Raw genomic sequence first — 17,551 nt, 5'->3', positions numbered from 1 at the left:
ATTAACTTGTTTACTTCATAGTTTTATTGAAAACAGACATGCACCTTTTGATCAGTAGAAGATTGATGATTAGCTAAAATGCTAGTATTCTATGTTCAGATCTCTTTTAGTCAATTAGCTGCAGAATTGAGCTTTATCTGGTTTTCAAAAAACACTTTTAAAACTTTTATGGTATTTTGCGATCTCAGTCAGTAGTAATCATCAGTAAGCAGAGCCTCCTTTCTATATCTATTCCAGTTAATGTTGCTGTCATTAAAGCAAAAAAGGGACATACAAAAAAACACGTACCAGTGGTGTCAAACTATATATGTGTTTCAGTAAATTTAAAGCACATATTTAGATGCACTCACATGAGAAGACATTCGTGTGGTGTGTATGTTGTTATTGTTCTGATTATTAAAATTCTCCCTTATTTGCATGCATATTACTGTAAAACACATATTAATTCCTTATTTTACATGACCATATTTTAGATCATTTAACCCTACCCCATACCTAAAAATAGCTATTGATATGAATCAAGTTTATTGAGGCAAAAGTCAGAGATAATAGTTTCGTTAATCATGAGAACTGTTCACCAAACTAAAGAGTTGCCAAGCTGAAGTAATAGTAGGCCGAGCTATGTCTTTTTAAATGTAAAAGGGCTTTACGGTTCATTAGGCCATTGATAACCTTGTGCAGAAGGTCCTGACACTATAAGGTGTTTGACATATGGAGAATTTCTGCTGATATTTCTGTACACATGATAACAGTAGTTTCAGGAGTTCAAACCCTGAAAGGGAGGATGATGATGCCATTATATTTTTTTGTAATTATAGCCTACATTATTTTAATAAGGGGCAGTCTGTGCAAACTCGTGATATGTAAACAAAAATAAACAGTAATTATAAAACTTTGTTACTAGTACTTAACTAATTACATTCTTACTTGATTATTATAAAATAAAAATTATTCTACTACATTTCTGAATTTTATATTAAAATATGTCATCAAGGGTGCATTTTCTGTACATTATAGGGCATTTATGTAAGCTATTCTAGCTTCGCTAACGTACTGAACAAAATATTTCACGGCAGAATATGAGCTGGGGATTGATCTGCGGACGAGAGTGTGACGTCACAGCAGCTCCCTGGAGATCGCCGGGGGAGTGAGTGAGTGAGTGAGTGAGAGAGTGCGCAGGATGCTGAGCTGAACAGCTGATTCTGTGCATTTAACCAGTATGGACAGCTCCATTCCGCTAACCTAGCATACATTGCAGTATATAAAGGGCACCATTTTCACTAAACGCTGCAAAGGAAAACGCACCAGCTTCACAATGGAGCGTCTTCTGCATTCACCTGGCCGGACACGGGAAGAGTACCGGTACCAAACAGCGCGTCCTTCATCACAGCTCACCTCAAGGTCTGCCTTCAGCAGAGGTAACGAAATCCTTAGCGAATTCGCCGCTAAACCAGCCGATAGCTTAGATTTTTCAAACAAATATGCAGGTGGAATGAATCTGAGGAAAATTAGTGAGAAAGAATTACTGCAGGGGCTCAATGACCGCTTCGCGGGATTCATCGAGAAGGTCCATCACCTGGAAAACCAAAACAGAGCGCTAGAGAAAGAAATCGAGGCCATTAGACAGAGAGCTAAATCCTCTTCTTCTCTTTCCAAAGAGTATGAATCAGAACTTGGTAGTCTGAGGCAGCAAGTTCATGAGATAGGCCTTCAAAAGCATCAGATTGAGATAAACCGCCAGAACCTGGAGGATGAGTTTAACACTTTGAGAGAAAAGTACGAGAGAGAGGCTTGTGATCGAGCTGATGCGGAGGACAGCATTTCGGTACTAAAGAAATGCATTAATGACGCAAACCTAACCAAACAAGAAATGGACAGAAAAGCTGAAGCTCTCGAAGAGGAGATCGGCTTCTTGAAGAAGAACCACGAAAGCGAGGTAGCCGAAATGATGGCCCAAATCCAAGAGGGTCATGTGACAGTAGAAATGAGTGATTTTAGTAGAAGTGATGTCACTGCAGCTCTGAGAGACATCAGGATGCAACTCGAAGGTCACACGGACCCTGACATCCAATATGCTGAGGAACGCTTTCGAGCACAGCTTGCTAAACTGACCAAAGCTGCTGAGGTCAACAGAGAAGCCCTCATGGCCACTAAAGCAGAGATTAATGAACACCGGAGACAGCTCCAGTCCAGGAACATTGAGCTCGACTCTGTGAAAGGTGTGAGAGAAGCGCTGGAGAGGCAGCTGTATGACCTCGAGCAACGACACAATGCTGAAATCCATCACTACCAGGTAACACACGTGATGCACTGTTCAGCCTAAAACATTTTAATAATTCAGTTTGAGGATTTGATTGAACACTTCTGTTTAAATCATGATAAAGTAGCAAGTTGAGTACTTTTAATGTACACCAATTCTACATAATCTAAGATTCAGTATCTTGTCATGTGACTTTTTTTCCCATTGTTAACTTATTTTGTCCATGGTGCAGGACACAATCAGAGAGTTGGAATTGGAGCTGAAAAATGCTAAATATGACATGAGCAGTCATCTGAGGGAGTACCAGGACCTTCTCAATGTCAAAATGGCACTGGATGCTGAAATCTATTCCTACAGGTACTTCTTTGATTACACGCCATCAAAAACCATTTTACAGTTCACTTAATAATAAACTCTAAGAGCAGCAAAGCCTTTTTAAAAGGTATCAAAATATCTCTTATCTTTATTTGATTATGTATTATCAGTTGCTTTCCATACCTGATACTGTCCGCTTGGCAAGCAGTGTTGTTCCAGTCAGAATTTATTTCTTGTGAGTCCCTCAACAGTGCAGATGAATAGATTGTCAGCTTTATCAGCCAACCAAACTGCCTGGAAGGTGTAGTCTTGTCGATAATATCATCCCAGAAGCCTTCAAAGAACACAATCATGTATTAAGTGACATAAGTAATTAAAGATTAATTTGTTTCTGCATTAAGAAACAATAAATATGACATAGGACATTTCATTACAGTGTTGTCACAGCCAAATTATAGTATTTAACGTGATGTTTATAATGAATGTTGTCTTTATGTTGTATATAATGAATGATATATGAAAAAATATGTCCTATTTATAGTTTCTTAGGCCTGGATTTTAAATGCATAGGCTGTCACTAATTGAGAATAATTACTCTGAATATTATTTTTTGTTTTGTTTTGTTTTTTAGAAAACTTTTGGAGGGTGAAGAGTCAAGGTACTCTACAATCTCAGATGCTCATATTTCAGTACCATACATTTACAGACAGTCACCCATCTATACTCTCCCGTGTGTCAAAAGACAGGGTGGAGCAACTCGAAAAGCAGAGCCTCAGTACAAATTCGTCGAAGAGATCATTACAGAGACCACCAGAGAAGATGTGGAGATATCCGACTCTGGCTCTGATGGAAAAGAGGGTGACAGACCAGAGGAGGAGAGCAGTGAGAAGGATGCACAGGGTGAAACTCCACAAGAGACTGAAGAACCAGCCAGTCCTGAATTAGAAACAGAGGAAAATGAAGTCAAACCAGGTGATGATAAAGAGCATGAGCCAGCTGAAAAAACTCCAGATGATTCTGAGGTACATAAAGATGCCGACTCTGAACCAACTCAGCAATCTACAGAAGAAGCTACTGATGAACAAGATAAAGATGAGGAATTAGACTCAAAAGACACGGAACACAAAGACCTGAAGGATGACATGCAGGACAAAGTAGAAGAACCTGGAGAGGAAAATAAACAAGCTAAAGAGACAGAGAAAGATGTCCCCAAACCAGATCTGTCAGAAAAGCAAGAAATGCCAGAGGGATCAAAAACTGGAGAAAAAGAAAAACCATCTCAGGAACTGCAAGATCCTGAAGCAACACCTGAAGAAAACACTAAGCCTGGTGGACAGACTACTGAGATAACTTCTCCAAAAACTGAAGATGCTGAAGTCTCATCTCAAGAATCTACAACTGCAAAATCAGCAGAGAAAGAGAAAGAATCAGCTCCAGTGAAACCTGTAGAGGAAGATACTCCCAAACCAGATAAACAAGCATCTCCAGAACATGCTGAGAGAGGAAAACAGACTACAGGAGAGGATGCAAAGGAGGACGCTTCTGCAAAAAAAGACAAATCTGATAGTATGAAGGAAGAAACTAAGAAATCTGAGCATATGGAAAAAGAGCAAGAGGATAACAAACTAACAGAGAAACCTGTGGGGGAAAAGCAAGAGGATGTGTCAGGTAAAGACGAAAAGGAACAGAAACCTGAGGAGTCTGTAAAAGATAGCAAAGCTGAACTGGCAGACAATGTGAAAACAGGAAAAGGTGAAAATAGTAAGGCTAAAGAACCAGAAAAGACACAAAAAGACATTTCAAAGGATGCCGAAGAACAATCACAACCGGAAATGTCAAAGAAACAGGAGGACAGCAAAAGCAGTAGTGATCTAGAACGTGTGACAATTGAAAAGGGTGAAGCTGGCAATCTGAAAGAAACCGAAAAGACACAAGAAGACCTTTCCAAAGTTGCTGAAGAAAAACCACAACCTCAAAAGCCACAAATACAAGAGGACAGCAATAGTGCAGACAGCATCAAAACAGAAGAGACTGAACATGCTAAGCCTAAAGAAGCAGAAAAGACACAAGGACTTTCCAAAGAAGAAAAATCACAACCCCAAAAGCCACAAAAACAGGAGGACAGCAAAAGTGCAGACAGCATCAAAACAGAAGAGACTGAACATGCTAAGCCTAAAGAAGCAGAAAAGACACAAGAAGTTTCAAAAGAAGAAAAATCACAACCCCAAAAGCCACAAAAACAAGAGGACAGCAAAAGTGCAGACAGCATCAAAACAAACGAGACTGAACATGCTAAGCCTAAAGAAGCGGAAAAGACACAAGAACTTTCCAAAGAAGAAAAATCACAACCCCAAAAGCCACAAAAACAAGAGGACAGCAAAAGTGCAGACAGCATCAAAACAGAAGAGACTGAACATGCTAAGCCTAAAGAAGCAGAAAAGACACAAGAAGTTTCAAAAGAAGAAAAATCACAACCCCAAAAGTCACAAAAACAAGAGGACAGCAAAAGTGCAGACAGCATCAAAACAGAAGAGACTGAACATGCTAAGCCTAAAGAAGCAGAAAAGACACAAGAAGTTTCAAAAGAAGAAAAATCACAACCCCAAAAGCCACAAAAACAAGAGGACAGCAAAAGTGCAGACAGCATCAAAACAAACGAGACTGAACATGCTAAGCCTAAAGAAGCGGAAAAGACACAAGAACTTTCCAAAGAAGAAAAATCACAACCCCCAAAGTCACAGATACAAGAAGACCACAAAAGTGACAGCGTAAACAGTGTCAAAACAGAAAATGTTGAACGTGCTAAGACTAAAGAAACAGAAAAGACACAAGAGGACCTTTCAAAAGTTGGGAAAGAAAAATCACAACATGAAAAGTCACAGAAAACGGACGACCAAAAAAGTGACAGTGTAGACAGTGTTAAAACAGAAAAGGTTGAACATGCTAAGACTAAAGAAGCAGCAATGACACAAGAAGAACCTTTCAAAGTTGCAGAAGAAAAATCACAACCTGAAAAGTCTCAGATACAGGAAGCCCGCAAAAGTGACAGTGTAGACGGCATCAAAACAGAAAAGGTTGAACATGCAAAGCCTAAAGAAACTGAAAAGACACAGGAGGACCGCTCCAAAGTTGAGGAGGTAAAATCATCTGAGAAGTCAAAGAAACAGGAGGACAGCAAAAGCGATAGCAGAGCTGAAAGTGTGACAACAAGCGGAGGGGAAGCTGAAGTCACAGAGAAACAGGTTGATGAAACCTCGAGTAATCAACCCCCAAAAGCCCAGGAAACAACATCTGATGCAAAGCATGAGCAAAAGGATACTAAAGAAAGCAAAGAGATGCCAGAAAAAGCTGAAGAGGTGGAGAGTGTGGTGACCAAAGGCAGTGAAACCAGCAAAGATGTTAAAAGTCAAGAAACTGTCCAAAAAGACAAAGAATCAGACAGTGGTGCACATGAAGTGACGGCTGCAAAATCTGAGACGTCAACCAAAACAGAAGCTAAAGCTCTGGAGAAGACAGAGCAGGTCAAGGACAGCAGCATGGAGGACAACATGGACACCAAAGGTCCAGAAGAAACAACTAAACCCTCTAGTGTAAAGTAGAATATAAACAGCAGAAAATATTGATTAAAATGTCTTTGAGAATAGAGAATGTTCAAATAGCAGCCTTGACAAATAAATTACATCCGCGTGATCTCAGTTCAGCATGACTTTTAGAAACTGCTTTTTGGAAGTGTAATATTCTGATGCAAGATGCATGCTTACTTACACGGTGTACATAATGAATGTGAATTATGAGGAATGTATACAATTTTATTTTGCTACATCCCTTGCTCTGATCAGCCAAATGTATGTATTAAAAGTGCTATACATTACAGTAACTGAATAAATATTCCAGCATATCAGACAGTGTTTGTCAGTATGTTAATTCCATTGCTTCTCCTACAAAGGAAACTACAGGAATGAGTTTTGTAAACTGTTTGGTAATGTGGTTGGTTCATACTAGAAACACTTACCAGCAAGTAATTGCATGAGTTTAAATACACCCTTGTGTCAATATGGCAGTGCTTCATCATATTCATCTCAGTGGTTTTGCTGCAGGATACAAGGGTTCACATTGCACATAGTGCAGTTCAATGTTTGGGGTTTGTATGATCTTTTACTTTTTTTAAAGAATAATTTTTCAATATTGAGCGTTTGTGTATTTTGGATAAAAAAAAAAATCAGCACAAGAGACTTCTTTTTCAAAAGCATTAAAAAGTCCTACCAACATCAACATTTTGAACGGTAGTGTAGATGGTGACCCAAGACCACACCATTTTTAACACAGACAATCTAATAATAATAAAAAAGGTAATTAATAATAATAATATATATATATATATATAACAGAACCTGCAAAGACTTTTAATGACATGATGACCAAGATTGAAAAATTTTCCAAATGCATAATAACAGATGTGAGATTTCATGCTTTAACACTGAACCCACATTAAATGAAAGCGGTTTTGCATTAATCAAAAAAAAAGCTTGTCCTTGCTGGCCTAATTTCACAGAATTATGAAGAATAATGACTATGTTTCCACTCATAGAGGTCATCAGGTCAACAAACATGCTTTTTAATCAACTCTTTTAAACTTCTATAGGCCAGACCCTTTTAAAGTTGAAAAAACCATTAAAAACAGAACACAAGCAACGTTTCAGACTTTGTTTTTCCCCTCTAATCACACGAAATGAATTTTGCACTTTTTGTCACTGAAAAATACGAGATGCTTCTCTTCTACCATTTAATATGAATAAGCCTGTTCATTTAGTATTTACATTAAGCATTAATTCATTCGTTTTTCCTCTGCAGAATTCTGGGTATAATTTATTTTTCAGCTATGAGGACCAATTTGCCTTGTAAGCCACAAACACTATATCATAGATTAATTCAAATAGTTTATTGAAAAGATCAAACATACACATAAGGACTCAGGTGTTGTGAATGCATGATGTCAGGGAATTAGGGTCATAACGCAACACTGGGAGCAAAGGGTACTGAACTCAAACCACATCCATAAGACCCGTCCCGTCATCACGGTGAGCCACGGAGAGTCGTCTGTGCTGCAAACCAAAATAAAAGGCCAGCCATTCCAGCACAGGAACATCAGCGTTTAGCTCCCAAATAGGCTACCCAAAAACTGCTCAGTTTGAGGGCAGACTTCACATACAACAGTTATTCTAGATGGCTGCCGAAGGAAAAATAAACGGCTTAAGCTTGTCCGTGCATGGAAAGAAGAAAACAGTTTTTAAATAATTGGAGGTATAACCTTTAATATCGAGTTAAGCGGTTGCTTGAATCGCATTCAGACGACTAAGGAATATCAGATACAATACAAATGATGAAATCAGAGACAGTTTTGTCACAAATCCACCCTAAACCCACCAACGGCTAACTGAGAAGTGAAAACAACAGAAAGCCACAGATGCCCTCCATCCCAGAGAGTATATCATTACTGTAGCAGTGCTGGAGAGAGATGAAGAAATTAATTTGTAGCTGAATGTCTATAAGAGAATGACTACAAATGAAATACAAACAAGGGCATTAGGACCAGGAGGGGGACAGAAAGAAACACCATGACATGATCGCTTTTGATGAGCCTTTGCACACATCCTATCCCATCCAGAATCCCCCTGCTGGTTGCTGCTGGAGTTAAGATTTAAGGCCAGATTTCTCTGATATTCCCTTGTCCCTGAAGTTAAGCAGGAGCAGGTTTAAGCCTCCAGCTCCAGGCCCAAGCCCAGCTTGTGGCCACCCGAATTGATGCCCTTTCCATCAACCAGGGCCGACAGGGTCAACTTGATGCCTGAAAAAACATCAAAAATTTAAATCACTGCAGCTTTTAACAGCATCCTAACCACAAACAAACTTAGTAAAGTGTCAGGTTTCATAAATTATTGCTAAAACACCCTATTTTATCAGTTTCAAAAATCGAAGGGAATCATATTGTGTGGTAGACAAGATGATGTTACCAGCTATAAACTATTGCGAGACACAAAAGAAAAGAAACCAATGCCTTTCGCTATTAAATTCTCAAGTGTAAATAATAATAAAGGAATTTCATATCTGTACCTGGTCTCAGAGTCTGAGTATAACCAACACCGACAAGGCTGGTGTTATTCACTTTAGCCTGTTGATAGAGAGGAAAATATGGTTTCATTCTTCAGCCACACTGCATATTGAAAATATTAGTTAATAATTATGATTAAGAACCTAACAACAAAGCATCAGTATTCATTAGTACTTTAATGCAAAAAGTACATTTAGAAATTTAACTTTCTGGGATCAGATTGGAGTGTGCGATAATAAAAAATAAAAAAAAAATAATATTTTCTGGAATTTTTTCAAGAATGATATTTGGGTGGTATTTTGCCGAGTGTTTTATTGTGCTGGTACCCCGTGTCCGTTTGGACTGCCGTGGACGGATGACTTCCAAAGCTTTTGAAATTCTTCATATTCTGCGCAGTGATTATTTTGCAGGAGTAACAGAAATGAACTTTTCCAAAAGTTAAAATCGATTTTTTACATTCTATGAGGATCTAATCTTAATAAGGCCAGTTTTTCTAACCTAATTATATGTATGCATCATCTTTTGTCAAATTCTTATATTGAATCAATAAATTAAAATAGTAAGACACTAAAAGGCTGTTACCAATGAAATGGAATCAGTACAAAAAAAAAGTGTGTTTGCAATGCAAAGATGGCACAGAATCTGCATCTGAAGTATAATTTAGATGCCTTCATACAGACATGAATGCATTTAACCCCATACAAATGCATAATTAATGTTTTGATTTTTTTTTTTTTTTTTTTGAAAACTGACATTTGAAATGATTTAGGGAGAGGAAAAAAAAAACACCTGCCGTCTAAAATGTCACTTAAAGGGTTAGTTCACCCGAGAATGAAAATGCATCCATATTCTACTCACACTCGAAGCATCCTAGGTGTATGCGACCTTATGACTCCCACTGAAAGTCTTGGAAGAGCAAGGACAATATTTAAAATAACTCTAATTGGATTATTCTGAAAGAGGAAAGTCACATAAACCTAGGATGCTTCGAGGGTGAGTAGAAGATGGACAAATTTTCATTCTCGGGTGAACTAACACTTTAACATTAACTACTAGTTTGTTGAGCTGTTCAATAAATATCACATTTGCAATCAAGCTGATATTTGGAGAAAAACATCACTCTTAAAATGATAGTAAGTTAACGGTGTCAAATTATTAAAAAAAAATAAAAAAAGTCAATGTTTTTGCCCCTATATCTTGAATTTAGGGGGACATCTAAATGTATTTTAATAGACTAAATCACACAGTGAAAGAATGAACTTGTGTTTTTGTGATATACTTAATGTCAAATCGCATATCGTTTAAACAATTGCAATATTATTGTAGACGATACATATCTAGGGCCCTATGATGACTTCTTTTATTACACACACGGAAGCGCAGGTGACGCTCACGATGATTTCAGCATCTGTCGTCTCACTAAATAAGGACGTGAACACATGAACAACATCTCCAGAACTGCTCTGAGAGTCACTTCATGAGCATTAAACCGTTTGATTTGAGTAAAACTAGCGTCACATCACATACACAGAACTGTAAAGGTACGACAACCCATCAAAATAAAAGTCTGGTTTAATTTAAAGACAAGTATTTGCCAGAAATGTTTTACTGTTGTTCAGCAGAATGTACATAGCCTACTACTACTATTGAAAAGAAGTTTATTCTATTTTTTAAGGAATAATCACACAATTTCTTCCATGTTTTATTTTCAATAGTAAATCCCCTTTGTTTACCAAAAAATACAGTTTGCTTAATTTCCCATAATTAAGAGTTTTAAGCCTCCATTTGATAACCAGAAAAAAAGTAAATTCACGACAGAATTTCAGAGGGGAAAAAACATTTCATAAGGCTATTTTAAGAAAACATTGAATAAATTACGTTGTTATTATGCATTTAAATAATTAGACATGCTAAAACACAGAATTAGGTAACAAAAATGTGGTGAAGAAAAAATAAAACATTTCATAGGGCCCTATGAAATCTTTGTTAAACTTTTAATAAATTGATGTGACTGTATAAGTTTTATGATTTGAATTAATTGGACATGCTTTTTGATTAATACAATTTAATTTAACCATTAAAAAGGAGATGAGAAAAATTAAAACAAAAAATGGAATTTGGAAAAAAATAAAATAGAATTTTGGAAAAAATAAAATTGATTTCATAGGGCCCTACATATCGCATACCCCTAGATCAAACGAGAAGCAAACAAGTGCCCACTTCTGTAACTTCTGATTTTTTTTCAAACTCTGTCAAACTCAAAAAGTCTACTCACACTGATGGAAGCATCTTGGTCCAGCTGATACTTGGCAGCAATGCCGAAGCGTGTGCTGTTGTTTCCTGCGGTCCAGGCCAGATTCACCGCTGTCTCCAGCTTATCGCTCACTTTCTGATAGATTGAGCCCCCAAACTCTGAGCCATCATTACTGCAGGGACAAACAATAGAAATTAGGAATCATTATAAAAATAAAAATAAAACTGTTCTTAAATCTAAAATCAATAAATCAAATAATGTCACATTACACAAACGTTTTTTCTCGTAATATCTTGTAATCTTATTTAGATCATATGCATTGCTTGAAATATTTGTAAGAACAAATCCAAAAAGACAATTGGGCGCAGAAATTTAGAAGAAAAATATGTTAATATTGTTTTATTTATATTTGTAGGCATGAAAAGAAAGTAATCATTTTAAAATCCTTTGTATTTCCAGATTGTCCCCGTCCATATTTGTGGACAAGTAAACATGTAGTAAAATTCCTGACGTCTAAGCGAACTCTGCATCCATAATTTCTCACTATATCAACATTTCTCCCCACTAAAATGGACCAGGTCCTCGTCTCATGCACTTAGGATGATGTAGTGATGGGTCATGACTTACACATTAGTGTGCAGCTGGAAGTCTCCTGTTTTATAGCCTACAGCAAAGTTGTTCTGGATCATCTTGGACTTGGCAGTGTCGAAGGACATCTGGTATCCAGCGAGCCATCCCTCATAGCCGACCACTGCAGCGCCGTGGATGGTCGGACCAGCGAAGTCGAAGTCAACGTCACAGCCCAGGTTGACGAACTCACGCTTGTATGCAGTCTTGACTTTCCCACTCTTTTTTCTGTACACGAGGGAAAATACACAATTTATCATCACGTTTAGACAAAAAACATTTGTTTATATAAGGTATTTTAAACATATGGATTATTTGCCTTCTGACTAGCAATAAACCAAAATTCCAACCTGCAGAAATATAAACCGTTTGGATTCTTAATATTCTTTCCCATCAAACAAGTGATACAATTAGCTAAACAAATGACTTAATAGTAATAATTAATCAATCTTCTTGATTAAAAATAAACGTAAAAGTTACATAAATTTCATCCTCAGATAACATATCAAAACGGAAGCGAGTTATTATAGTTTGGAGGCCTACATAGATGTGGTTCAGAAACAGTATCTGGACACTTAGGTGACACATAAGAAGGAATAAGTATGAATAGTTACTATGATCAATAAATGCCCACTTTTTAAATTTTTAGGCTTAAAATTATCAATTTGATTTGATGATCAAAAATGATCAAATTAAGACAAAAGTATTGCAACACTTCCTGTTAGTCTAATGTTAGTGGCACTTACACATCAAAACAGCAAATAAATTACTAGAACTTCAACTAAAAATAAAACTCAAAAATCATTATATAAATAAATGGTGGTCGACCGATATTGTTTTTTTGCCAGCTGATGTCGATGTGGATATACATTAATTCCTTTGTTTAATCATTCTATCTGAATATTAGACAGACTTCTATCTGAGAGAACTTTTAACGACGACAGCGAACGAGAGAGTGTGTGAGCACTGTGTGTGCTCAGGTGCTGCCTTTCACTGCGCTGTCAAAATAAAAGTCCCGCCTCGAACATATCGGCCAAGCAGAAAAACGTATCAGCCAATGCCGATATTTTAAAAATGCCAAATTTTGACCTTACTGATGTATCGGTTGACCACTATAAATAAATACATTAATATATTATCTGAAATGAAGACTCCTGCCAAAGGACAAGCTGCAGATACTGTAAGGAAGACCTTTTTATTCACTGCACCATTTTATAACATTTCAGAGCTTATATTGAGGCCAGCAAAAAACAGCACATGACGTCCCATTTTGCATTGCCTGCACAAATACAACAGAGCACATAGCTGTGCTTGTGAAATATACTACCGTTCAAAAGTTTGGCATCAGTAAGGTTTTTTTTTTTATTTATTTTTTAAAGAAATTAATACTTGGAAAAAAAAAAAAATCTTGCTAAACCCAAACTTTGTCATTTTTTTAGTAGACTAGTAAATCCACTGATTTTGCTCAGAAACAAACACTGCTGTTTACTCCTCTGTTACATGATCTGCAGCCCCTGCCATAAGCTACATGAGCCTATAATACATCAGAGAAGGCCATGTCAGCGTGAGCACAGCAGACAGGCACCACTCTCTCCTGACCAACCGATTTACAGTTCTCAGGACACCAGGCCTACGCTGTTGAGCTTGTGTGAAAGCAACCTGCATCAATGCACAACAAAACAGAACTAACTCTGTCACATGGCTACACTTGAATTGCTCAATACAATACTGAGTTACAGTCCACCATCAAACAACATAATCTCCCCTGACCCAAATACGCACACATGCACCGAGACAAATCTGGGCTTAAAACCAAATCTGAAGCTCTTCTGTAGAAAAATGACTAATTTACCCTGTGTTTGGTGAGAAGGTTGTGTCAAAGGTCAGCTTCAGTCCCTTTGCAATCTGAAAAAGTGATGAATAGAATTATTATTCACGCTAAAAGACCTGCACCTTGATTAAACACCATTCAGTGATTTGAAGCCGCATTCAGACCTGGTCTTCGATGACGATCTCTGTGCCCAGGGTGTTGTCAGTATTCCACTTCTCTGTGAAGGTCAGCCCATACTCAGACCTCTTGTATTTGGTTTCCAGGCTGCCCACAACTTTGTTGGTGTCAGTGTTAGAGGAACCAGAGGTCTTGAACTCCTATAGAGATGTAAAGGATAAATATTTCAGATCATGGTGGCATATTCATGCATTGTTTCATTAAAAAATAATCCTACTGAATTAAAGCATTAAGTATCAACATATGAAATAAGCTGCATGTGTACTTTTCTCCTTTCTTTTTTCCTAATCTAGTTGTCCAATAAACCTGGCTTGGTACATCACAAATATTTTTGGCTCTTTGACAAATTTTTTAGTTCTTTTATCGCATCAGATAAACCATCTGCTAAATGCATAAATATAAATGTATTTATAATGTACATGGAACTGGCTTATGTATTTTCTTTCAGAAAACACTTAGGAAGAGAAAATCTCACCACTCCACTGGCTGCTTTGGTCTTGACATCGAGCTTCACCATACCAAAGCCTTACAGAAAACAAACCAAGGCAAACTATTACAACACGAAGTGGCAACTAATGGTGATTTTTTTTTTTACATGACGTAGTGCATCATTAGATACATTACCATATCCTTTGTTGAAGATGTCTTTGGCAGACTTGCCAAGATCAGCATATGCTGGGGGAACTGCCATTTTACCTATTTTAAAAAAACACATTAACACAGTTACAACTGATCGGAGTCATTTGAAATAAAGCGGTGGGATGTTTTGGACGGTCTACGGTATCTCTAGCTTTACATGGTTAATCGTAGTGAGCCAGTGTCATATCAGTTTGATAAAAGATCCATCCTGAATGCAGCTGCTCTGCTCCGGCTAATCTGAACTGACAGCAGGCCACTCCTCACTGAGTCACGGAGGTAGGAAGTGACGCATTGACTCACTCCACACAAATCTACAAGAGTGGAGCATGTGCACAAGTCAGCATGAGAAGCAATTATAGGAATAAAACCGATGCAGCCTGGGAAGGGTGTGGAGGCGAGGGGTGGAGACGGTTTTAAAAAAAACAGCTCTGCTTTAATTGCTGGTCTTTTTAGTGTAAGGTCTGCATAATTGATTGTGTATGATGAACAACATCCAGGAACTGTACAGTGACAAGGCTGCATCTAAACAGTTAAATGCATGCAAAGACATCAATTCCAATTCTTCATGGAATTTCAAGAGACCAATCACAATGCAGCATACAGTGATGGGGGGGGGGGGGGGGGGCAACCAATCAGAACTCAGAATACACAATTATGAAGATATCACGTTACATGAATTTCAAATATTCTACCCCTTGTAAAAACGTGGTTAAAATAGACTTTAAGCATTCAATTTCAACTGCAAAGTGTGATATGTCATGCACTTTCTCAAATAAATGAATGAATTAATACACAAATATAAAAACAGAGACCGTGCCATTAGGGTTAGACTTTAAAACTGTTCAAAGAGGGGGAAATTAATGAAAACCAGCCTAAGATTGTTTGCTGGTCTTAACTGGTTTAGCCTGGTCCAGCTGTTCTCCCAACCAGACCAAAGCTGAGCAGACTCGAAGAGCAGCAAACCATACCGATTTAAACCTATCAACAGGGGAATATAAAAAAAAACATCTAGCCAGAATGTTATCAATATAAAAATGCTGTGGAAACACTGTAAATATTGCTGAGAAAACAAATATTAGGAAATATACTTAAACTACACTCCCAAGCAGAGAACATAAGTTACTCTAAATGTAATATAAAGCATCAGCATGACCCTTTATCACACAGAACACAGAGTAAAAGTCATGTCTGGACCTGAAGGAGTGACAGGTCTGTCTTTTTAGGAAGTACAACATTATCGCTGCTTCACCACAGAAACAATTCCTTGCTAGTCTTTCCAGCGTGAAAACAGAGTATTAGCTGCTTTGAAAGAAAACTATCAACTTGTGCAGGAATCTTATCGGATTATAATCAATTCCGCTCAATTAATCGAGAGCTGCTCTTTTATAAAGGGCAAAGTAAGGGCAAGGCTAATTGCGGATCTCCTTCCCATTTTCACAAACCACTTAGAAACCCGCATGGTGCAGCTGATGGACATACCACAGACTTAAAACCAAACCAGACAGAAGTACAGCATGAACTGTGGTTAGGTCTTAAACAAAACAGAGACACACGAGGACTGAATTGATCATCGTGACACAGGTCGTTCACTCGTGTCCGCCCGCGGAGAGAGCAGCTCTGACCCGGAGACCTGTCCATTAAAGCTGCACTATAGATCGGGATGTAACGCTGCTGACTTGTGCTCGTGTTAGGCTCTGACTGATCCCAGGCTCTGGGCTGCTCCGTCTCTCTGGCTGTAACATTAGGACAGGCCGAGGGCTCTGAGGGATTCAGCTAACGCCAGCTAACGCGCTAGCACTACGTAGAAAGCATGTGATTTAACAGCTCCAACGCTGAACTGTCCGCAGTACGTGATTTCTGCGTTTCTCACCGACTTACCTGTTAAAAGGAGTGGAGTGAGGTTATTCGGGTACGCCTGTTGAACTTATTCCCAGCGCTGAGCCAATGTGGATGGCCTGGCCAGTTGGAGGGCGAGCTGAAGGAGACTGTAACACACCCGTGCCGACAGCCTCCAGCCAAGGACCCCAGACTGCCCCATCTGTGCCTGATTGTAAATGCTCACAACCCAAAAATAGATGGACCTTGCGCTGTATTCCCACATACTTTTCTCCTTTCACGTTGATAATATAGAAAATATTCCATGACTCAAATATAAACATTTTCAAGGGATTTATTATCTTCAAAAACCATTACCTTCAGAAAGAGTCTGTGCAAAGGCTTGTTTGAGCCTTGCTCTTGTTTTGACAAAAAAAGCAAATGACTTTTAAACGTTTGTAAAATAGTGTGTGTGTGTGTATATATATATATATATATATATATATATATATATATATATATATTATACATTATTATTATTATTATTATTATTCTTTATTATTATAACTGTACAACAAATAGGAAAGACTTTAAGACTTTATTTTCATCTTCATTACAGTTTAAGTCTTGATAATTTTATGCTTTTTCATTTTTTCGTATATATTTCTATTTAGCTTTTATTTCAGTATTAATTATTTCTCATTCTTAAGTTTTTATTTATTAAAAAATTGTATTTTTTACTTAAAATATAATTATTTTATGAATTTAATCAAATCTTATATTTTAATTTATCTTATTTCAGCTTTATTTCAGTTTGCTTAAATGTTGTTTTCGTTAACAACTGCGTACTGGTTTTCATTTCAAAGTGAAAAAGAAAGTGTGCTTCATTTAACTGTTGAACTTCATGGAGTTGCATTTCTGAAGCTATCGATTTAAAACAAAGTTGCTATTTATCTGCAGAAATCATAGAGAATTATTCGTGTGTCCAGAGAGTCTGCGTGTCTCTCATTTCTGCTGAAGTTGGATTGTAGTGCTCGGTGACTCACGAGCTTGCGATGCATCCACTGTCCTCGTGGGGCTGCTAAAGCATCTCTACAGCTGATCATGTAAAAAAAAAAAACAAAAAAAAAACAAGGGGTAGCACTTCAGCTTGTTGCACTCCATTCCTTAGGCTGTGATGTTTCGAAAGGTTTGCTAAATCTAGTGATTAAAAACCTTTTAGGTGTCTAAGCACAATAGGAAATCCATATGTTTTGTCAGTTATTCTTTTATTTCTGCTCTAAAAGTGTCTCGAGTCAGAGACCATAGGCCTTTAGATCTCACATTTGGTGGAATGCCCCCTCCCTCCAAATGTTGGACACTAGGTGGCGCTATAAATGTGTTCATTTGCGTTTAAGTGCCTAACTCTGGAATCATAAGGGCAAATTATTTTTTTTTTTTTTTTCAGCTCAATCCTTGAAGCAAGCCCTACAAGAATGCATACGTTCAATTCGATTTTTAAGCCATTTTCAATTTTATGAAAAT

At 37.6% G+C, this 17,551-nt stretch overlaps 2 protein-coding genes across 3 annotated transcripts; one reads left to right on the top strand and one right to left on the bottom strand.

Annotated features, from left to right (window-relative positions):
• The first annotated feature begins 77 nt into the window (after positions 1-77).
• On the top strand, positions 78-6,463 carry LOC127969995 (neurofilament medium polypeptide-like). 2 transcript variants are annotated; one of them, XM_052572163.1, is made up of 4 exons: positions 78-2,293; positions 2,493-2,617; positions 3,207-3,233; positions 3,318-6,463. In XM_052572163.1, exons 1-4 carry the CDS (start codon positions 1,316-1,318, stop codon positions 6,172-6,174), a joined length of 3,987 nt encoding a protein of 1,328 aa, XP_052428123.1. In that variant the 5' UTR covers positions 78-1,315; the 3' UTR covers positions 6,175-6,463. The 2 variants fall into 2 exon arrangements, with proteins under 2 accessions (XP_052428123.1, XP_052428122.1); XM_052572162.1 differs by having other exon boundaries at positions 3,207-6,463.
• Positions 6,464-7,499: 1,036 nt separating this feature from the next.
• Positions 7,500-16,258, bottom strand: LOC127969994 (voltage-dependent anion-selective channel protein 2). Its single transcript, XM_052572161.1, has 9 exons — positions 16,091-16,258; positions 14,198-14,269; positions 14,049-14,098; positions 13,561-13,713; positions 13,418-13,470; positions 11,566-11,793; positions 10,960-11,110; positions 8,687-8,744; positions 7,500-8,420 (listed from the first exon to the last, which is right to left on the bottom strand). The coding sequence occupies exons 2-9, from the start codon at positions 14,262-14,264 to the stop codon at positions 8,329-8,331; spliced, it is 852 nt and encodes a 283-aa protein (XP_052428121.1). The 5' UTR covers positions 14,265-14,269; positions 16,091-16,258; the 3' UTR covers positions 7,500-8,328.
• Between the last annotated feature and the right edge of the window lie 1,293 nt (positions 16,259-17,551).

Source organism: Carassius gibelio, chromosome B13 (assembly GCF_023724105.1).
Source record: "Carassius gibelio isolate Cgi1373 ecotype wild population from Czech Republic chromosome B13, carGib1.2-hapl.c, whole genome shotgun sequence".
NCBI lineage: Eukaryota > Metazoa > Chordata > Actinopteri > Cypriniformes > Cyprinidae > Carassius > Carassius gibelio.
The sequence above is the reverse complement of the archived record's forward strand: the minus strand, read 5'-3'. Positions and strand labels throughout refer to the sequence as shown.